Here is a 16839-nt window from a genome sequence, read left to right on the forward strand (position 1 = left end):
GGTGGATGAAACTGGAGCCTATTATACAGAGTGAAGTAAGCCAGAAAGAAAAACACCAATACAGTATAATAAGGCATATATATGGAATTTAGAAATATGGTAACAATAACCCTGTATGCGAGACAGCAAAAGGGACACAGATGTATTGAACAGTCTTTTGGATCTGTGGGAGAAGGCAAGGGTAGGTTGATTTGGGAGAATGGTGTTGAAACATGTATATTATCATATAAATAAAGAAGTGTCAACTTGACCACACTACATTCCCCAGTTATTCAATCTGTAGATGATATCTGTGTTGCTCTGTAGGTATTTTATAGATGTGATGATTAAAGTCCATAATCTGTTTATTTTAAGTAAGGGCAATTACCCTGTATAGTTCTATGGACACAGTTCAGTTAATTGAAATGCACTAAGAGCTACAGCTTCCCTAAAGAAAAAAGAAATTCATTCTGTGGATAACAGCTTCAGCTCCTGCCCAAGAATTCCAGCCTGTCCTTTGTAACAGCCAGCCCTGCGGATTTTGGACTTGCCTAGCCAAGTCTGATTGTGGAGTATTATCTATTGTATGTTGTTAGATTCAATTCATTAGTATGCTGTATTATCTTCTTTTGATTCATGTTAATGGTAAATTTTCCCTTCATTTTTTATCTTTTATATTTCATGGTGCTTTCAAAGAACCAGGCTTTGTGTTTGTTGAGTTTTTTGCTTAGAAGTTAGTTTTTTATTTCATTCAGGTCTACTTTTTTTCTTATTTCTATTATTATGCATACATATGCTGAATTTTTGAATTATAATATGGGTCTGAAAACCCTTGAATTTAACTTTTTTAAAAAACTTTTTTTCAAAATTTAATTTTATTGAAGTATAGTTAATTTATAATGTTGTGTTAGTTTCATGTGTACAGCAAAGTGATTTGGTTATACATATATTCATTCTTTTTTTAGATTATTTTCTCAAATAGATTACCACAGAATATTGAGTAGAGTTCTCTGTGCTATTATTTTTAAGGTATTCTTTGTAAAATTAGCAAGTAAATGGTTTCCAGTATTGAATTTTTAATAAACTTGAATCCTAACAAAAGGTAGAAAGGAAGCTATTGATCAATGAGATACACTGAACACGAAGGAGGAAGTGCACCATGTTTCCCTAATGCTTTCTGTTGTGCTGGTTAACAGACTATAAATCAAACCCCACCTTTCACTCTTCAATGGAGTTAGCTGTGCTCTCAGTTGTGAGCTGCCTGAAGAATATACAGGTCCCAGAGTTGGTGTGGTTGTGAAAAGATACAAGGCAGCGAAATGAGGGGTGAAGAGTGTGGTTAGTGTATCCCAAGGAAAGGACAAGTTTAGAAAAGCTTTGTCTTAGGGTTTGTATAGACCTCAGCATACAAAGAAGACACCCCAGTGTTTTATAATGTTCTGATTTAACAGAGTTAACCAAGGTGGGTGAGATCAAAACAAACAGGGGTGATAGAGCAAGGATCTGGGAACCAGAGCTGATCTCTGAACTTATTGAGATGTGCAGGGTACCATATCAGCTTACATGCAGATTCAATACTGACCCTAGGTTGATGTTACAATTAGGAGCTTACCTTTAAAACCTTCCATGGTTTCTTTTTGCTTCTATTCTTCCTGTAATTGAAGGGTAATGAGTATCACTGGATAGGAATTACATTTTATTTCTCAATCCTTTCAGAATTTCATGTAGTCTGTTCAGGGTTTTATTGCATCCACAAGAATCTTGTGTTATCCAGAAGCACAATCTATGTGATAGTCTTTTCATTGACAGGTTATTTTTTTATCTCTTATATTTCCAGAATAAATGGATAGAAGAATCTCTCCTACACCCACATCCATAAACCACTGATCAAAACTAGTCGTCATTTTTTCTCTTTAAAGGAAATCTTGCCTTGTTTTCTTACCAAGAAGTGACTCTTGCTTCGTTTATTGTACTTAAGTTATACTTTTGCAAAATCAATAATAGTGTAGGGCAATCTGGATGATTTGTACCTACCACAACTTGAAACAGAGTTCTTAAGAGTCTGACTGCAGAATTAAAATCTCGGAAATTCTTTTGAGATGTTAGCAGTCTTAACGATCCTGATTCTGTTTTTTTAATACTGTAAACAAATAATAAAAGTACTATCTACTGATTAAATATATATTTCACATTGTACCTAATATAAGTATAAAAGCAAGCAAGAAAGAATTTACATAAAAATGTGTTGCACTTTATCGCTCAGTCATGTCCAACACTTTGCGGCCCCGTGGACTGCAGCCCACCAGGCTTCTCTGTCCATGGTGATTCTCCAGGCAAGAATACTGGAGTGGGCTTCCATTCCCACCCCTAGGTGATCTTCCTAACCCAGGGATTGAACCCAGGTCTCCCTCATTGCAGGCAGGTTCTTTATTGTTTGAGCCATCAGGGATCCTCTCATGCAAGAATGTAATAAGCCAAAAATATAGATAGCATATTTATTTGCATAAAATAAGGAGAATATATATTTTACTGCTGTTTATAGAAAACATGTTCTTTGGCACAAGCTTCACACAAAATATCAGGAACAAAATCCCTTGGAATTACATTTAAAGTTACATGTAGGTAGATACCTGGGAATTTCTATAGGACTGTAAGCAATTTGGAAATTAAATGCCAAGGAGGCAAACAGGTCCTTGTATTTCAAACTGTGTTTGAGAAAGGAATATGTTAAAATCTGCAGTATTAGTATACAGTGTTAACTCTATATGTGAGATTTTAACATTTCATTATCATCCAAATATAGATGTTAACCATTTAAACTACTGAGTCTAATGTTGTGTCCTTGGGGTTTATGTATTTTTTAAAATTAGATTTCCGCCCCTCCCCCCCCCCCATAATTTTGCTTCCTGGGATTATAACTCATCATTCTTATAAAGAAAGATTTTTCTTTTTATTTTTAAAAGTACAGTTCTTAAATTGACACGTTAGTGTGTTCTATTAGTGAGCACTTTTAGGATCTTTTAATGATCAGTCTGCTCTCTGAACTGAGCAGGCTGTTACTACCTAATTAGCTGGGAATCTAGAACTGGTCCCCTCATGGGAAAGACCAGATATGGCCCCAAGAAACCCAACAAAATTAGAAAATGCAGACAGAAGGAAAAATATATAAAAGAGTAGGTTTAGATATTATTTTTTAAATGTGAATTTTATCTCTATATGTGATATAGTATCAGGCAGAAATTAAAAGAACAAACTTGGGGTCAAAATGACAGAATTTTCTGAATTTGGGCAAATCAATAAACCCCTCTGAACATCACTGCAAAGTTTCCTACTTTGTAAATGGAGAGGATAATCCATCCTACTCATATTGATGTGAGAATGAGATTAAATAAAGCCTATGAAATACTTGCAACATGAGACTCATGATAAGCCTTATGAAATGTCATCTGTTAATGATATTTAGGTGTGTTGGGTGACCATGATTTCTTTGCTTGTTGGCTAGATCTAGAGAATTGTGGAACTTCAGTGTAATGAGAAAATTTGTCATGGACTCTAACAATAAAGCAAGGTCTTATTTTTCAATTTTTTTGGTTGGGCACATTTTTTAAACAAAACCATTAACATTTACACAAGCGTTATTTTCTTTGCTGTTTTTTTGTATACTTCACCTACTATTCATTTAGATGCCAGTGTGGCTTGTCATAAACAGCTGCTCATAGCACAGCATCCTTTCGCGGGATGAAAGGTGCTTGTTAGACTTCCTTCCATAGGTGGTGGTGACATGTTCTCTACCTTAGTCATCCTGACATCCTAACCAGGCTACTTACCTGCATTAAGAATGCTGACCTGGAGTGGACACAGTTGAATTTCCTGAGATTCACAAGTTTACAAAATCTAGATTTTGTACTTCTACTGGTATCAATATAACAATTCCTGGTGCATAAAATAGAAAATGTGAAATTTATCTTCTCTTTGACTATATTGAATAATCTGGTTTGGTTTTGTTGATCCAGAGGTCCACCACTTTCCCCCTTAGTCACCCATAAATGCTCAGGAGTTTCAAAACAGTAAATCTGCACCAATAAAAGGATAACTGGAAAGAGAAAGAATATATAGAATGAGAAAAGACCATCTCAAAAACGTTACTTGCTGCCATATCCCTAAGGATATCAATCTTTGGAAGGCCTAGAATTGGGTAGATAATACAGAGAGGACAGAAATTGTAGTCATGAACTATACTGGTCATATTATTTTAAAATTGCATCTTCAAACAAAATAGACCTCAGATACATTTTTCACTGTGACCAGAGAAAAGCCACAATCATGTTGGTACATGTGACATCATTACCACATCTAGGCCTTGTGGTTCAGCTAGTAAAGAATCCGCCTGCAATGCAGGAAACCTGCGTTTGAGCCCTGGGTTGGGAAGATCCCCTGGAGAAGGGAAAGGCTATCCACTCCAGTATTCTGGCCTAGAGAATTCCATGAACTGTATAGTCCATGGGGTCACAAAGAGTTGGACACGACTGAGCGACTTTCACTTAACTAAACTAAAGGAAAAATAGCACCTGCTCAGATATGTCCTTGGATAATGTTAAGGTGTTCTAGTGGTTAGAATGAGTGGTCTTTTGGGGTCCAACTTCATGAGATTCTTAAGATTCTTTGGGCCCATAAGTCTTTGAATACCTCATCCCTCCTCCCCTGGCTTCTGGCATCCAGAACATGCTAAAGGATGTTAATGATGGAGTTAGAGTTTTTATTTGTTGTGTATGAACTAGTTAGCTAGTTAGCACTAGTTAGCATTACCTCATTTAAATCCTACCACCATCCTTTCATGTTGTTGGTATATCCCAGTTTTTACTAAGGTTGAGAGTGAGGTATAGAGTCTTACTCTCCCTGTTTATTCAAGAAGGTTAGCCCTAAACCCTGTCTTAGCACAATACTGGTCTAGTGGAATTTCCCTTTCAGATGTAGGCTGTCGTTCTCTACAAACTAAAGAATTTTTCTGAATTGTGAAAAATCACCATTTTCTCTCAAGTGAAGATTTCATCTAAGAATTTTTTTTAATTTATTTATGTAGATTCATAGACTTTGGATAGAATTTCCCAAATGGTGTGCTCCAAATGGAAAATATATTAAAATAATTACCCTCCTTATTTTGAGGGGCATCAGGACTTGGGTCACTTACTCTAGGTCAGTATGGATTTTTCTGTATACCCATCATTGTCTCTGTGCCTGTGTGAGAGAGGTACAGAAGCACTGTCCATGGTGATGTGGGCCATCAGATGGGCCTGAAATCCAATCAGGGGAATTGTGTGTGTATCTTGAGTTGGACTTTTTGAGATTCCTGGGAATGTCTGAGAAAGAAATGAGATTGGCTTCAAGGAAGCATACTAGAATCTTTTGTTTCCTTCTGTAGATGTTGATTTTTTTCTTGGATGCTATTTTCATCTTCTACAAACTTCTATAATGGGTTTGAGATAGCTGATAATAAAAGACTCACAAATCTACATATGTATAAATGTAAACCCATACATTATATATGTGTATATATATGTATAATATCCAATCCACAATGAGGGTGGCTAAAGTATTACCTACAAGTATAAATAAACCTGTTAGAGACATCCTCTTTGAATTACTTCAGAATTTAGGGTCATGAAATCTGAAGGACCTAACCTAACTAAGGAGCTTCTGAGAGCATTAGTAATGTACTGGGGTCCAGCCCCGGTTGGATCCAGGGATTCCCTCGGGAGGTCAGCATTGGTGAAAGGATAGATAAAAGGAGAAAGAGACAGAAGCTTGAACTAACTGGTTTACACAGAAAGCCAATAAAACCTGTGACATCAGGTTTGCACTGACCACGGAGGCCACAGACGTCCTCTCAAATCGCAGAAGGTGCCCCACCTCAGACACCTTCTCAAGTGGATCTTAGAAGCCTGGGCAAATAAGTGGTCTCAGAGGGCCCCTACGCTCCAAATTAGTCATCCTGAAGGAAGAACAGAGAAGAAAAGAAGAGAAAAGGAAGCAAGAACGACACGGGGAGACCAAGCCTGTTGAGCAAGGTCCACAACTTTATTTTCCAAAGTAGCTTTTATACCTTAAATTGTGCATAGAGGATAATAGAGGGTGTAGAGTCATGCAAGGTCAGCAGTCCTTGACTATATCAAAGCCAGGCTTTCTTTCTGCAAACTTATCATATACAAAGGCTTTAGGTGATTTACATCATCTTCTGGCCAGGAGGCCTGTTAACATTTTATGACCCTTTCTTCTGAATAATGGTTAGTCAATCAGAAAACTTATTTTCTCTAAAGGTGATTATTCTAAAGTCAGGTGCCACCCTCTGAAAGCATTAGATAAAGTTGCATTCCTATAGGGAAAAAGTGTGGTGGGTTATAACAAGAAAAGAATTAACTCAAGGGTCCAAGGTTACAAACATTAAAGCTACTACTTACATTTCTATATGCCAACTATATTAATCAATACACTCCCAGGGACACAGTACATAAGGGATATGGAAACTTGGCAGCAAGCATTAGCTCAACAAAGAAATCCTCTACTAGTTCTATTCTAACAATTTTAACTCTCTGAAAAGCTCTGCATTGTTAGAATATCTTAAGCTTCCCATGCCTCTCGTGGTTGGGAGGCTGTGAACAATCACATGCGTAGCTGCAAGAGTCCAAACAAACCTGTAAGGTAAGCTAGAAAGTCATCAGAGGGGTTTGAATTGAAACACTCCTATTATGCCCAGGAGACTTATTAACTAGAGCTCTAAGTTGATTTTTTTCAGAGAAAGGTGGTCAGGGATAGCCCCTGTTAATGTCAGAAGAGTTGGTGAAAGTCGTGAAATAGTAAAACAGACAGATTCTGGTTTTGGGGTAGCTGCTCAGGCAGATCCAGGGGGGCCCTGAGCCCTGACTCGCCTTGCCCATCAGGGCTCTCCCACATGACCTTGTCATGGGTGGGAACTCCCGTGCTGGCTCCCAGCAGTAATGGGTCTTCAGTTCATTTCAGTTCAGTCACTCAGTCGTGTCAGACTCTTTGCAATCCCATGAATTGCAGCATGCCAGGCCTCCTTGTCCATCACCATCTCCTGGAGTTCACTCAAACTCACATCCATCGATTCGGTGATGCCATCCAGCCATCTCATCCTCTGTGGTCCCCTTTTCCTCCTGCCTCCAATTCCTCCCAGCATCAGAGTCTTTTCCAATGAGTCAACTCTTTGCATGAGGTGGCCAAAATACTGGAGTTTCAGCTTTAGCATCATTCCTTCCAAAGAATACCCAGGGAAAGTGAAAAAGTTAGCTAAAAGCTCAACATTCAGAAAACGAAGATCGTGGCACTGGTCACATCATTTCATGGGAAATAGATGGGGAAACAGTGGAAACAGTGTCAGACTTTATCTTTTGGGGCTCCAAAATCACTGCAGATGGTGACTGAAGGCATGAAATTAAAAGATACTTACTCCTTGGAAGAAAAGTTATGACCAACCTAGATAGCATATTGAAAAGCAGAGACATTACTTTGCCAACAAAGGTCTGTCTAGTCAAGGGTATGGTTTTTCCAGTGGTCATGTATGGATGTGAGAGTTGGACTGTGAAGAACGCTGAGCACTGAAGAATTGGTGCTTTTGAACTGTGGTGTTGGAGAAGACTCTTGAGAGTCCCTTGGACTGCAAGGAGTTCCAACTGGTCCATTCTAAAAGAGATCAGCCCTGGGTGTTCTTCAGTGGGTACCTAAGGAAGAAACATTGGTACAGGCCCCTGTGGAGCCCTTCATTTTGATCTTACCTCTGCTTTCTAGGTTATCTGCCAAGCTAGGTTAGTCATAAAAGGCCCTCACGTGGGGAGAGCCAGATCATTGAAACTGGTGGATGTTGTCCAAATGATGCGGGTCTGCTAAAAAACTGTAATTTGTATTTTTCCCTGGTTGACATTTTAGTAGGATTTTTTGATAACCAACAATGGGGAGCCAAGTGACTAAAGACTAGACATAGCAGGAGCTGGAAGGACCCCTCCCCATGAGCATGGAGAGTCCAGCATGGTGGGATACACAGTTAATGCAGTGGCTTTAAGAAATCATTCATCTGTAGGTCTAATAGGAGAGAGGTCAGACAGCCCTATTTTTCTCCACTTATGATTGGAATTTATTCCTTCAGAATTCTGTCCTCTTCACTCTGAGTTTCATATTGATACCACGGCAGAGATCGGGAAAAACAGGAAAGGCACATGGATCTCCATCCAGAACATGCTGTTTGGCTCACAAGGGCTCCTAGACACAAAGTCATGGTTCCGGACATTTCCTCCTCCTCCTCTCAGGCTCCCCCTGCCTACAGCTATGGCTCTAGGATTTTCTGAGTACAAACTGCTCCTGTCTTTCTCCATGACCTGCAGTCCTTCCCTGGAAAACTTAGGACAACCACTTACCCTCCTAGCTTCATGTATTATCTGTAAATGAAAATAAAGTTTTTGCTTTTCTCATTCAGAAGATGGTTGTGAAGATCCTCTGAGAAAACTGATCAGGAAAAGCTGTGAAATGATAACCTGAGTCTCTGTGATAACAGACATTACCCCCCTAATCCATCCCTCAGAGACATGACATTCTGGGGCCAGCTGCCCTGGGTGACAAGGTAGGGAGGCTCTGAGGTGGCATATGTGGGATGCAAGTGATAGTGGTGCTGAGAGGACACAGAACAACTGGTGTTAATTTGGACAAACATCTTAACTTAATCCCAACTCCTTTTCGGTCCAAATCTCCATCAACTGTGATTACTACCTACTGTGATTACTCTTTCTATTTGTTAAACCAGCCTGTAAATTTCAGTCCTAAGTCTTCTCAGAATTGTCTAAGAATTTTCAGGTATTCCTCTCTGTGTTTCCCTAGCACTCAGTACCATGTTCAAATCACCATGGATTTGTATCCATCTGAGATCATAAACTCCAGAGGCCTTGGCCTAGGCCTTGTGAATCTGCATGTCTCCACCAACCCACTTCTCTCTTAGCAAGCAGATGCTAAGTATTGACTGTATTCTTATTGCCTGAAGCTGCCCACCACAGTATCATACTTTTCCTGATAAAGTTTTGAATGCTTACATCAGCATCAACCAATGATTTGTAGAAGACTATTCTCCAAGATAAAATCATCTCACAGATGATGTGGTAATTAAGTGAATGTTCATGGAACTTTTAGCACAGTGCCTTGCAAATAGTAAATGCCTGGTAAATGGTGTCTGCTGTTGTTATAATCACTAACCTTTGAAATGTACATTTTATATACTTAGCACGATGATAGAAAGTTGGCTGTATGTTAGGGGAAAGCTTAAATATGTCATAAAGTCTCATGACATGGGCTTCCCGGCTTTGTGACTTATACTTTGCAGTGTCTATCAGGTTTTCCTCTCCCTGGGCCTCAGTGTCTCCATCTGTAAAATGAGATAATACTGTTACTAGGTAGAGCTCTTGTGAGGATAAACAAGTTAATGCATGTGAAGTATCAAATGTTTAGCCCTGAACACAGTCAGCACTTAGTAAATGTTAACTATGGATAGAAAACCAAGAAAGAGGAATTTCCACTTCCAAAGATCAATATTTTAATTTTTTTCCTACATTTCTGGACCCTGAATTTGTAATTAACCACTTCTTTATCCCTGCATGTATAGCTGAGGCTTCCGGATTCCTCATCCTTGATGCCTGCTCGCTCATCCCTCTAGTAACACCTGCTGACTCCTGATAGTTTGGGATTCAGCTCCTACTCTCTATTCTCTTCTGTTAAAGATAGTAATGACTCCCTCATAGTGCTACTGAGTGTATCACTTCTGTTAAAGATATTCTCTTTATATTCTCTTCTGTTAAAGATAGTAATGACTCCCTCATAGTGCTACTGAGTGTATCACAAGAGCAGATAACTAGGAAGTTCTTATCAGAGTGTTTGGCTCATACAATAAACATCATGAGGACCACCTATAATTTTATTTCTTTGGATAGAAAAGCATTCCTTGCTGTTCCAACAAGTCTTTCAAGGAAAGGAGTTCAATCCTAACAACACAAACCATTAAAGTTTATCTTTGAAAAGTATCCTTGACATGGAGGTCTCTGTATTTTTGTTATTTCAGATGTTTCTACTTGTGATTGGTGTGGTGGCTGTGATGGTGGCTACGATTCCTTGGGTGGCTATACCTGTGATTCCCCTTGGCATCATTTTCTTTGTTCTCCGGCGATATTCCTTAGAGACATCACGAGATGTGAAACGCCTGGAATCCACAAGTGAGTACCAAGGCTCTCAGGTTGGGAGGGCAGTACAGGCTGGCTTTCATTTATGCTGTAATTAACCACACCCCTGAAATTCTGCAGATTCATTCTTCTTGAATTTCTCACTAAGTTAATTTTAGGTAATTGAATGTATTACCACTGAGTCCATGTGTCCCTTAAGGCAAATGGACCTGGTGATGGGTCAGTTCCAGTTTGAATCTTAGGACAGGGAATATAAGCACCATGAGGACAGGGACTGTTTCTCTCTGGTTCATGACATACTTCCTAACACAGAGTATCAAGCCTATACATTTTTTAAAAATAAAATATTTCATCATGTTGGAACTAAGCAGAAGGAAAACAGAGAATTTTTCTTCTCCTTAAGTTACCAGAAATGACAAGAAAGGAAACAATTAGGAAAAGGATAGGAGACATCAGGAAATATATGTTAGAACTGATATATTTGAAAAATACATTCTTTCACATGTTTATGTAAGTTGCAGTTGTTAAATGTATTGAAAAGATAAGTCCTGTTATTTTCAGCTTTGCTCTTTATCATCACCAGTATTTGGGGTGATACAACAGTGTGATCCCCTGTTTTTTCTAAACTACTCATATAAATAGTGCTGAAAATGATCCCCTAGGAGAACACAGGAGGGGGAATATGTTCAGTATGCATCTGGCCTACTACCCCATTCAACTTTCTAGTTTTAGAATAATGGAGAACAGGGACTTTCCTGGTGGTTTTATGGTTAAGAGTCTGCACTTCAATTTAGGGGGCACAGCTTCAATCCCTGATTGAGTAACTAAGATCCTGTATGGTGCGGCAAAAAAAAAAAAAAAAAATGGAGAGCACATTTTATGATTAATCATTCTATAGGTAATCAGATTATGAAATAATTGAATTTATCTCATTATTAATATATATATTTCATCACTAATAAAACAAAAAATAAGGAAAATCGAATTGCTGTGTATTTCTTAAAAAGTTATAAGAACTATAGCTGAAAAGTGAGGAGGGAAGGTTTGTATCAGAGACCTCAACCATTAATAATTATTTCAAATTAATACCAACTTAACCTTCTAGATACCAAGCCAAGTAGAGAAGCATATTGAGTCCCATGGTTCTTTGTATCTACTAATGGAAAAATTTCTCAATTCATCCAGTCACAGAAGCTTTTTTCATTGTGACATTTGCATGTTTTGTTTCTGTAGTAAACACTTAAGAAGTATTTATTCTAATTATTTGTGAAAAGGATAGTGATCATCAGTTTCATAAAAGCTATATAAAAAAATTCGGTCATCAAGAGAACCAGCTAAAGTTTCATAAAGTCCATTTTTGTGAGATGTTTGAATGGATGAATAGCAGTAGAGCCCAGATGTGAGTGACATTGTGCTGATGCGACCTGGGGAGACAGAAGAGGGAGTGATGAGCTCCATCCAGTCCTCTGTGTAGACAAAGCTTCAGACGTTTTATCGTTTGAGGCTGCCCGTGAAATTCAGTCAGTCAGCAGTCTTTTTTCAAGAAGAAATACAGGATTTTCTGTGTTTGTTCTGGGGGGTTTGAGGACTTTGGCATCATCCTTGTACAATATTGGGGCTCTTTGCACCCAGAGGTTGGAGGTTTTCTGAACATAAATAATAATAATATATAATATTAATAAATCAATAATATTTTATTAATAATACAATAATATAATAATTTTTCTGGAAAAAATGTACATCGTCACACATGGGCATCCTTAATCCTGATTATTCTCTCTCTGAGACACAACTGTTGTGATTAAGCACAGCCTTGGAAGTAAGGCATGGTTGACTCTCAACACCCAGGTTTATCACTAATGTGGGTCAATATACTTAATACTGAGCAGAGAGTTCTCTTAATCCTTCAGTCTTTGGAGTTCTCATGAGGATTTATTGAACTGATGCTTGTAAAGTGCTTGGTGGCCACTACTAAAGGCACTAGAACCATGAACATAAAGGGATTAAAAACTTATTCACAACTAGCAGGTCTCACACGACTTGAATGATAACCTGCAGCCATGCTGTCAACATGGGGTCCCTTGCCCGGGAAGATCTGCAGTCCTGGTGGGGTGTGTCCCCAGGTGTCCTCAAGGTTGTGGAAAACATAGCTGTCAGGCATGTGAACTGTAGGGTTACACATGTCTGTGACTGCAGACTGCTGCCATGGATGTTACATAGTCTTCTTCAGAACAGCAAGCTCAGTGTTTTTGAGAAAAAGTGTGTTGTTACATTGAGCAAGGTAAGATCAAAGCCTTGACATCCCCTCTACCTCTGTACTAGTTAATTTTCTTTGCAGACACTCCATTTCATTCATTCTGGCATCCTGCTCAGCCCTAAATGAGATCTGAAAGAAACAGGATGGCTTTTCACAGGTCCTGATTCCCTCTGACCTGCTGTAACTCTTGGGCATGAGGTGAGGTAGGTCATGGGGTGTTTGGTTCTCTGGTGTTCAAGGCTGAGATGATACCTGGTTTCTAAAGTCAACCCCACCCTCCATCCCTGCTGGAGAGAATCAGCTGCACTTTGATCTGAAGAGAGAAGCAGGTGAGGGAGGCCGTGCTGGAGAGTTCACTCCAGGATCTCCCTGGGGGAACAGCCACATCTACTTCTTTCTCAGAAGCCTTGTCTGTGTGTGTTGACATCACAACATTTACTCTGGAAGTGAGAGCCTGGTTCTAGTGAGTTCTATATACTCCCTGGAGCTGGACTTGTGGCATCCTTCTAACAGGGTGATGGCCCCAGAATTCACCTGCATCATCCCTGTGAGCACCCTGCTTCCAGACTGACTGGATTCTGGGGTTGAGTTGGGACACCTGCTGGGGTGAAGAAAAGGCCTTTCTAATTTGGAGCAGGAGCTCAGTCTATGTTCATTTTGCTTTTATAAGTGTAAAATTATAGGAAAGTAAAATAAATAGTTAGTTAAATGAAGAGTAGTGTGGATGTTGGAATGAAAACACAGGTACCCAACTGGATGATCAAAAACATCACTGAATCACTTTAAGCTCTGTGCCTAAATTAAGTACAAAGGGGAAATGTTAGAAAATGTAGCTTTTCAGAGAAGGTGTTTTCCCTGTATCAGTTCCACAGGTGAGGCCTCTAACAGTTAAGGTTACTGGTCAGATATCCTAGGTGGAAAAAGCCCCAGGGCTGAGTGGATGGTCAGCTGGCCCCCAGCCCAGAGCTTCTGACCCTCTCTAAGCCCTAGTATCTTACTGGGAGGAAACCTGTTCCTTCCTTCTTTATAGAACTGGGGACACTAAGCACAGAAGAGGGTTCTGTGTCTTTGCCTGTTTGTTCCCCACCCCACCCCACACACACACACCTGTAGTGCCTGTGTGCACATTGGTACTGACTGAACCATTCAGATGCTAGGCTAAGGAGAGAGGACTTGAAAACAGTTTAGAGTTTACCCCCTTGATTCTTTTCCCTCATCATTTTATAAAGTCTCTGTAGCCTCCTGTAAGATAAATGATCATAACTTCCTCTAAACACCCAGGTTTTACTAACAGGTCTTATCTAGGAGGGGTTTCCAAGGTGGTGCTAGTGGTAAAGAACACACCTGCCAATGCCAGATTCATAAGAGACAGGGGTTGGATCCCTGGGTCAGCAAGATCCCCTGAAGGAGGAAATGGCCACCCACTCCAGTGTTCTTGCCTGGAGAATCCTATGGACAGAGAAGCCTGGAGGGCTATGGTCCATAGGGTCTCAAAGAGTTGGAAACAACAAGCAACTTAGCACTCATGCTTCTCTAGGAGACGCACAGGTAACAAAGTGATATCAGTATTTTCTGCTGTTAAAACACGTTACCGCTCATCCCAGACAGAGGTCACAGGCTCACTATCTGCCCCTGAGAAGAGCAAGTTACATCCTCGTTCATGGTGGGGAATGAAAACCATAAGGAGTCATCTCTGCCTGGGAGCCTGCAGCCCACCTGTTCCCTGACAGGCAAGAGCCTGACCCAGGTGCTTGTGGTCACTATGCTCTTAGAGAAGATGGCAGGAAATGAACGGGCAGTCATGTGACACCAGATCCCAAACCCACATGAAGTCACTCAAAAGAAAATGGACACTGAGGCCACTGTCAGAATCTAAAATGGTGATGTGAATGTCGCATGTCACAGTGACCTCCAAATACCAGGACAGGTATCCAGCAGGGCAGTTATGAAAACATCCATCAGGTTCCCAGAGCAGAAGTCAAGACTGTTCAAACTCTCCTTGTCTGCCGGGTCCTGTGGGTACAAGGGTGGTGCAGTGCCGGGTGCTCCATGACCCGCACAGAGGCTCCTGGCGCAGGTGCAGGGGGAGGCCCAGGACGGGGGAGGTGGCAGACTGTCCACTCCCCTTACTCGTCTCACCCTGTCCTGGGTCTGGGTCTGGTGCAGGGTAGGGGATGTACTGACTCTATCCCAGACTTTAGGCTACTCATCTAAGAAGGACATAGCACACAGGTTGCTCATCAAACTTTATCTTGGTGAGGACTCTAATGAGGAATTAAATTTTGGAATGCTACTGACTCAAAAATTAGTGAATAATACTCAGCCATGAAAAAGCATGTAATACTACCATTTGCAGCAATATGTATGGGCCTAGAGAATATTATTCTTAGTAAAGTAAGTCACAGAAAAATAAATATGATATCACATCACTTATACATAGAATCTAAAAGATAATATGGCTCAGAGACATAGAAACAAACTTATGGTTACCAAAGTTGGGGGACTAAGAGGGAGGAACATATTAGGAGAATGGGATTAATACACAATACCACTTGAAATAGGTGAGTAACAAAGATTTACTGTAAAGCACAGGGAATTTTTTCAGTATCTTATAATAATCTATAATGGACTATAATCAGAAAAAAATAACTGAATTCCTATACTATATACCTGAAACCAACACAATACTGTGAATCAACTGTGCTTCAATATATTTTGAAAATATGAACAATTTCCACCTGGAAATATATCAGAAGAATTTGGAGACAGGAGTGTTTGAGGAGGACCTTGATAAAAGAAACAGTAAAGAATTCTAGCTGTGATTTGAATTTGGTCAAAGAAAGGTTCAAAGAGAATCTTTCATTTCTAGGTTTTTAAAGTAAAGGTTGGTGTGAGCAAGAGTTTGAGGGTCACATGGAGGACCCTCTCCAGAAGGGATGTTGTCCCTCCTCCCCCAGGCAGCCCACCAAGAAGCCACACGTGTGTCCTTTGGTGGGACATGTGACCATAAAGCCCAGGAGGCAGTGGGTTTCCTCGCATCCAGCCTCCCTGACTTTCTCTGCCATGTGTCTGTCTCTGCTTCCCCAGCACGGAGCCCAGTGTTTTCGCACTTAGCATCTTCTCTCCAGGGACTCTGGACCATCCGGGCATACAAAGCTGAACAGAGGTTTCAGGAAGTGTTCGACGCATGCCAGGACTTGCACTCAGGTCTGTACATTTCTGAAAGTGATTTCAAAGGATGGGGTGTGCTGCCTTCTCAGGCCTGACCTCCCCCTTAGGTGGTCTTGCTGGCCAGGTCCTCTTTCTGTGTGCCCCATTGTCCTTCTCTGCACACCTGTGTCCCCCACCCCTTCCTCTCAGCATCCCCTCTGTGCACCCCTCTTCCCCTCTCACATGCCTGCTTTCTCCCCTGACTGCCTTGCATTGTCCTTCCATCACTGTGCCCTATGGCTTTCTGTCCCTTTAGGACAGAGTCAGCAAACTTTCTTTTGGCAAAAACCTGGATAAAAATATTGTAGGCTTTGTGTACTGTATAGTCTCAGTTGTAACTACTCACTATGGAGACAGGCAAAGATAATACATCAGCAAATGGCTGTGGTTGCATTCCAATAAAACCTTATTTTCAGAACCCAATGGTGGCTATTCTTGGCTCCAAAACTGTAGTTTGCCAATTCTCTTGTCAGAGCATGCAGGGTGGCTGACATGATTAAGGAAAATCATTTCCTGATCATCAGATTTGCTGCCGACTTCATGTGTGTTCTTTATCTCTGAATTTTTTTTTTCTAGGTAGAAATTTCAGAATTTCCTCTAAGTTTATAAAAATTTGGCCTATCTTTCCAATCTTTATTGTGTTTTGAAGGTAAAATGGCATTTCAAAAGACACATGCCAATCTGGTTAGTTCATGGTCATTTAGATACTGGCTCCTGAGAATAAACACTGTGCAGGGCTCCGTAGTAAGATCAGAATGTGTGGGTAACAGCAGGGCTGTGCTGTTTGCGTCTGAGAGCTGGGAACAGTCAACCCTATGAGAGGATGATCTTCACGGTGAGGCGCAGCACTGCAGGAAACACAGCAGTGAGACCATTTCCCATCTTCTTTATTAGAATCATGTTTCTGTTTATAAGCCATGGGTTGTATGTTTTGGTTCATGCTCCCCACAAAGCCCTTGAACTTGTTCCTATGTGTCCTATATGTTGTCTTGTGTCAAAATGTAGCTTTCTGGAATCTTTAGGCTCCTTAGGTGTGTATCTTTGCTGTTCTATCTTGTATAAAAATCTTTTGTATTTCAACTGAGCAAAATGCTCTTCCTCTTTAGAAGCAGCTAACATGGTTTTTCTATTTATGTACTGTGCTTATTACGGTTCAAAAATCCA

The 16839-nt window shown here is 40.3% G+C and overlaps 1 protein-coding gene across 2 annotated transcripts in view; it reads left to right on the forward strand.

The window, feature by feature from the left end:
* The window catches only part of LOC132342101 (ATP-binding cassette sub-family C member 4-like), a 168041-nt gene that overhangs the window by 112227 nt on the left and 38975 nt on the right, over window positions 1–16839 (forward strand). For both annotated transcript variants that reach the window (XM_015473885.3, XM_010810912.4), the window contains 2 exons: window positions 10091–10241; window positions 15553–15672. In XM_015473885.3, coding sequence (XP_015329371.2) covers window positions 10091–10241; window positions 15553–15672 — 271 coding nt within the window. The remainder of the gene's footprint in view (window positions 1–10090; window positions 10242–15552; window positions 15673–16839) is intronic.

The sequence above is a fragment of the Bos taurus genome, unplaced genomic scaffold (assembly GCF_002263795.3).
Source record: "Bos taurus isolate L1 Dominette 01449 registration number 42190680 breed Hereford unplaced genomic scaffold, ARS-UCD2.0 Leftover_ScbfJmS_1899, whole genome shotgun sequence".
Lineage (NCBI taxonomy): Eukaryota > Metazoa > Chordata > Mammalia > Artiodactyla > Bovidae > Bos > Bos taurus.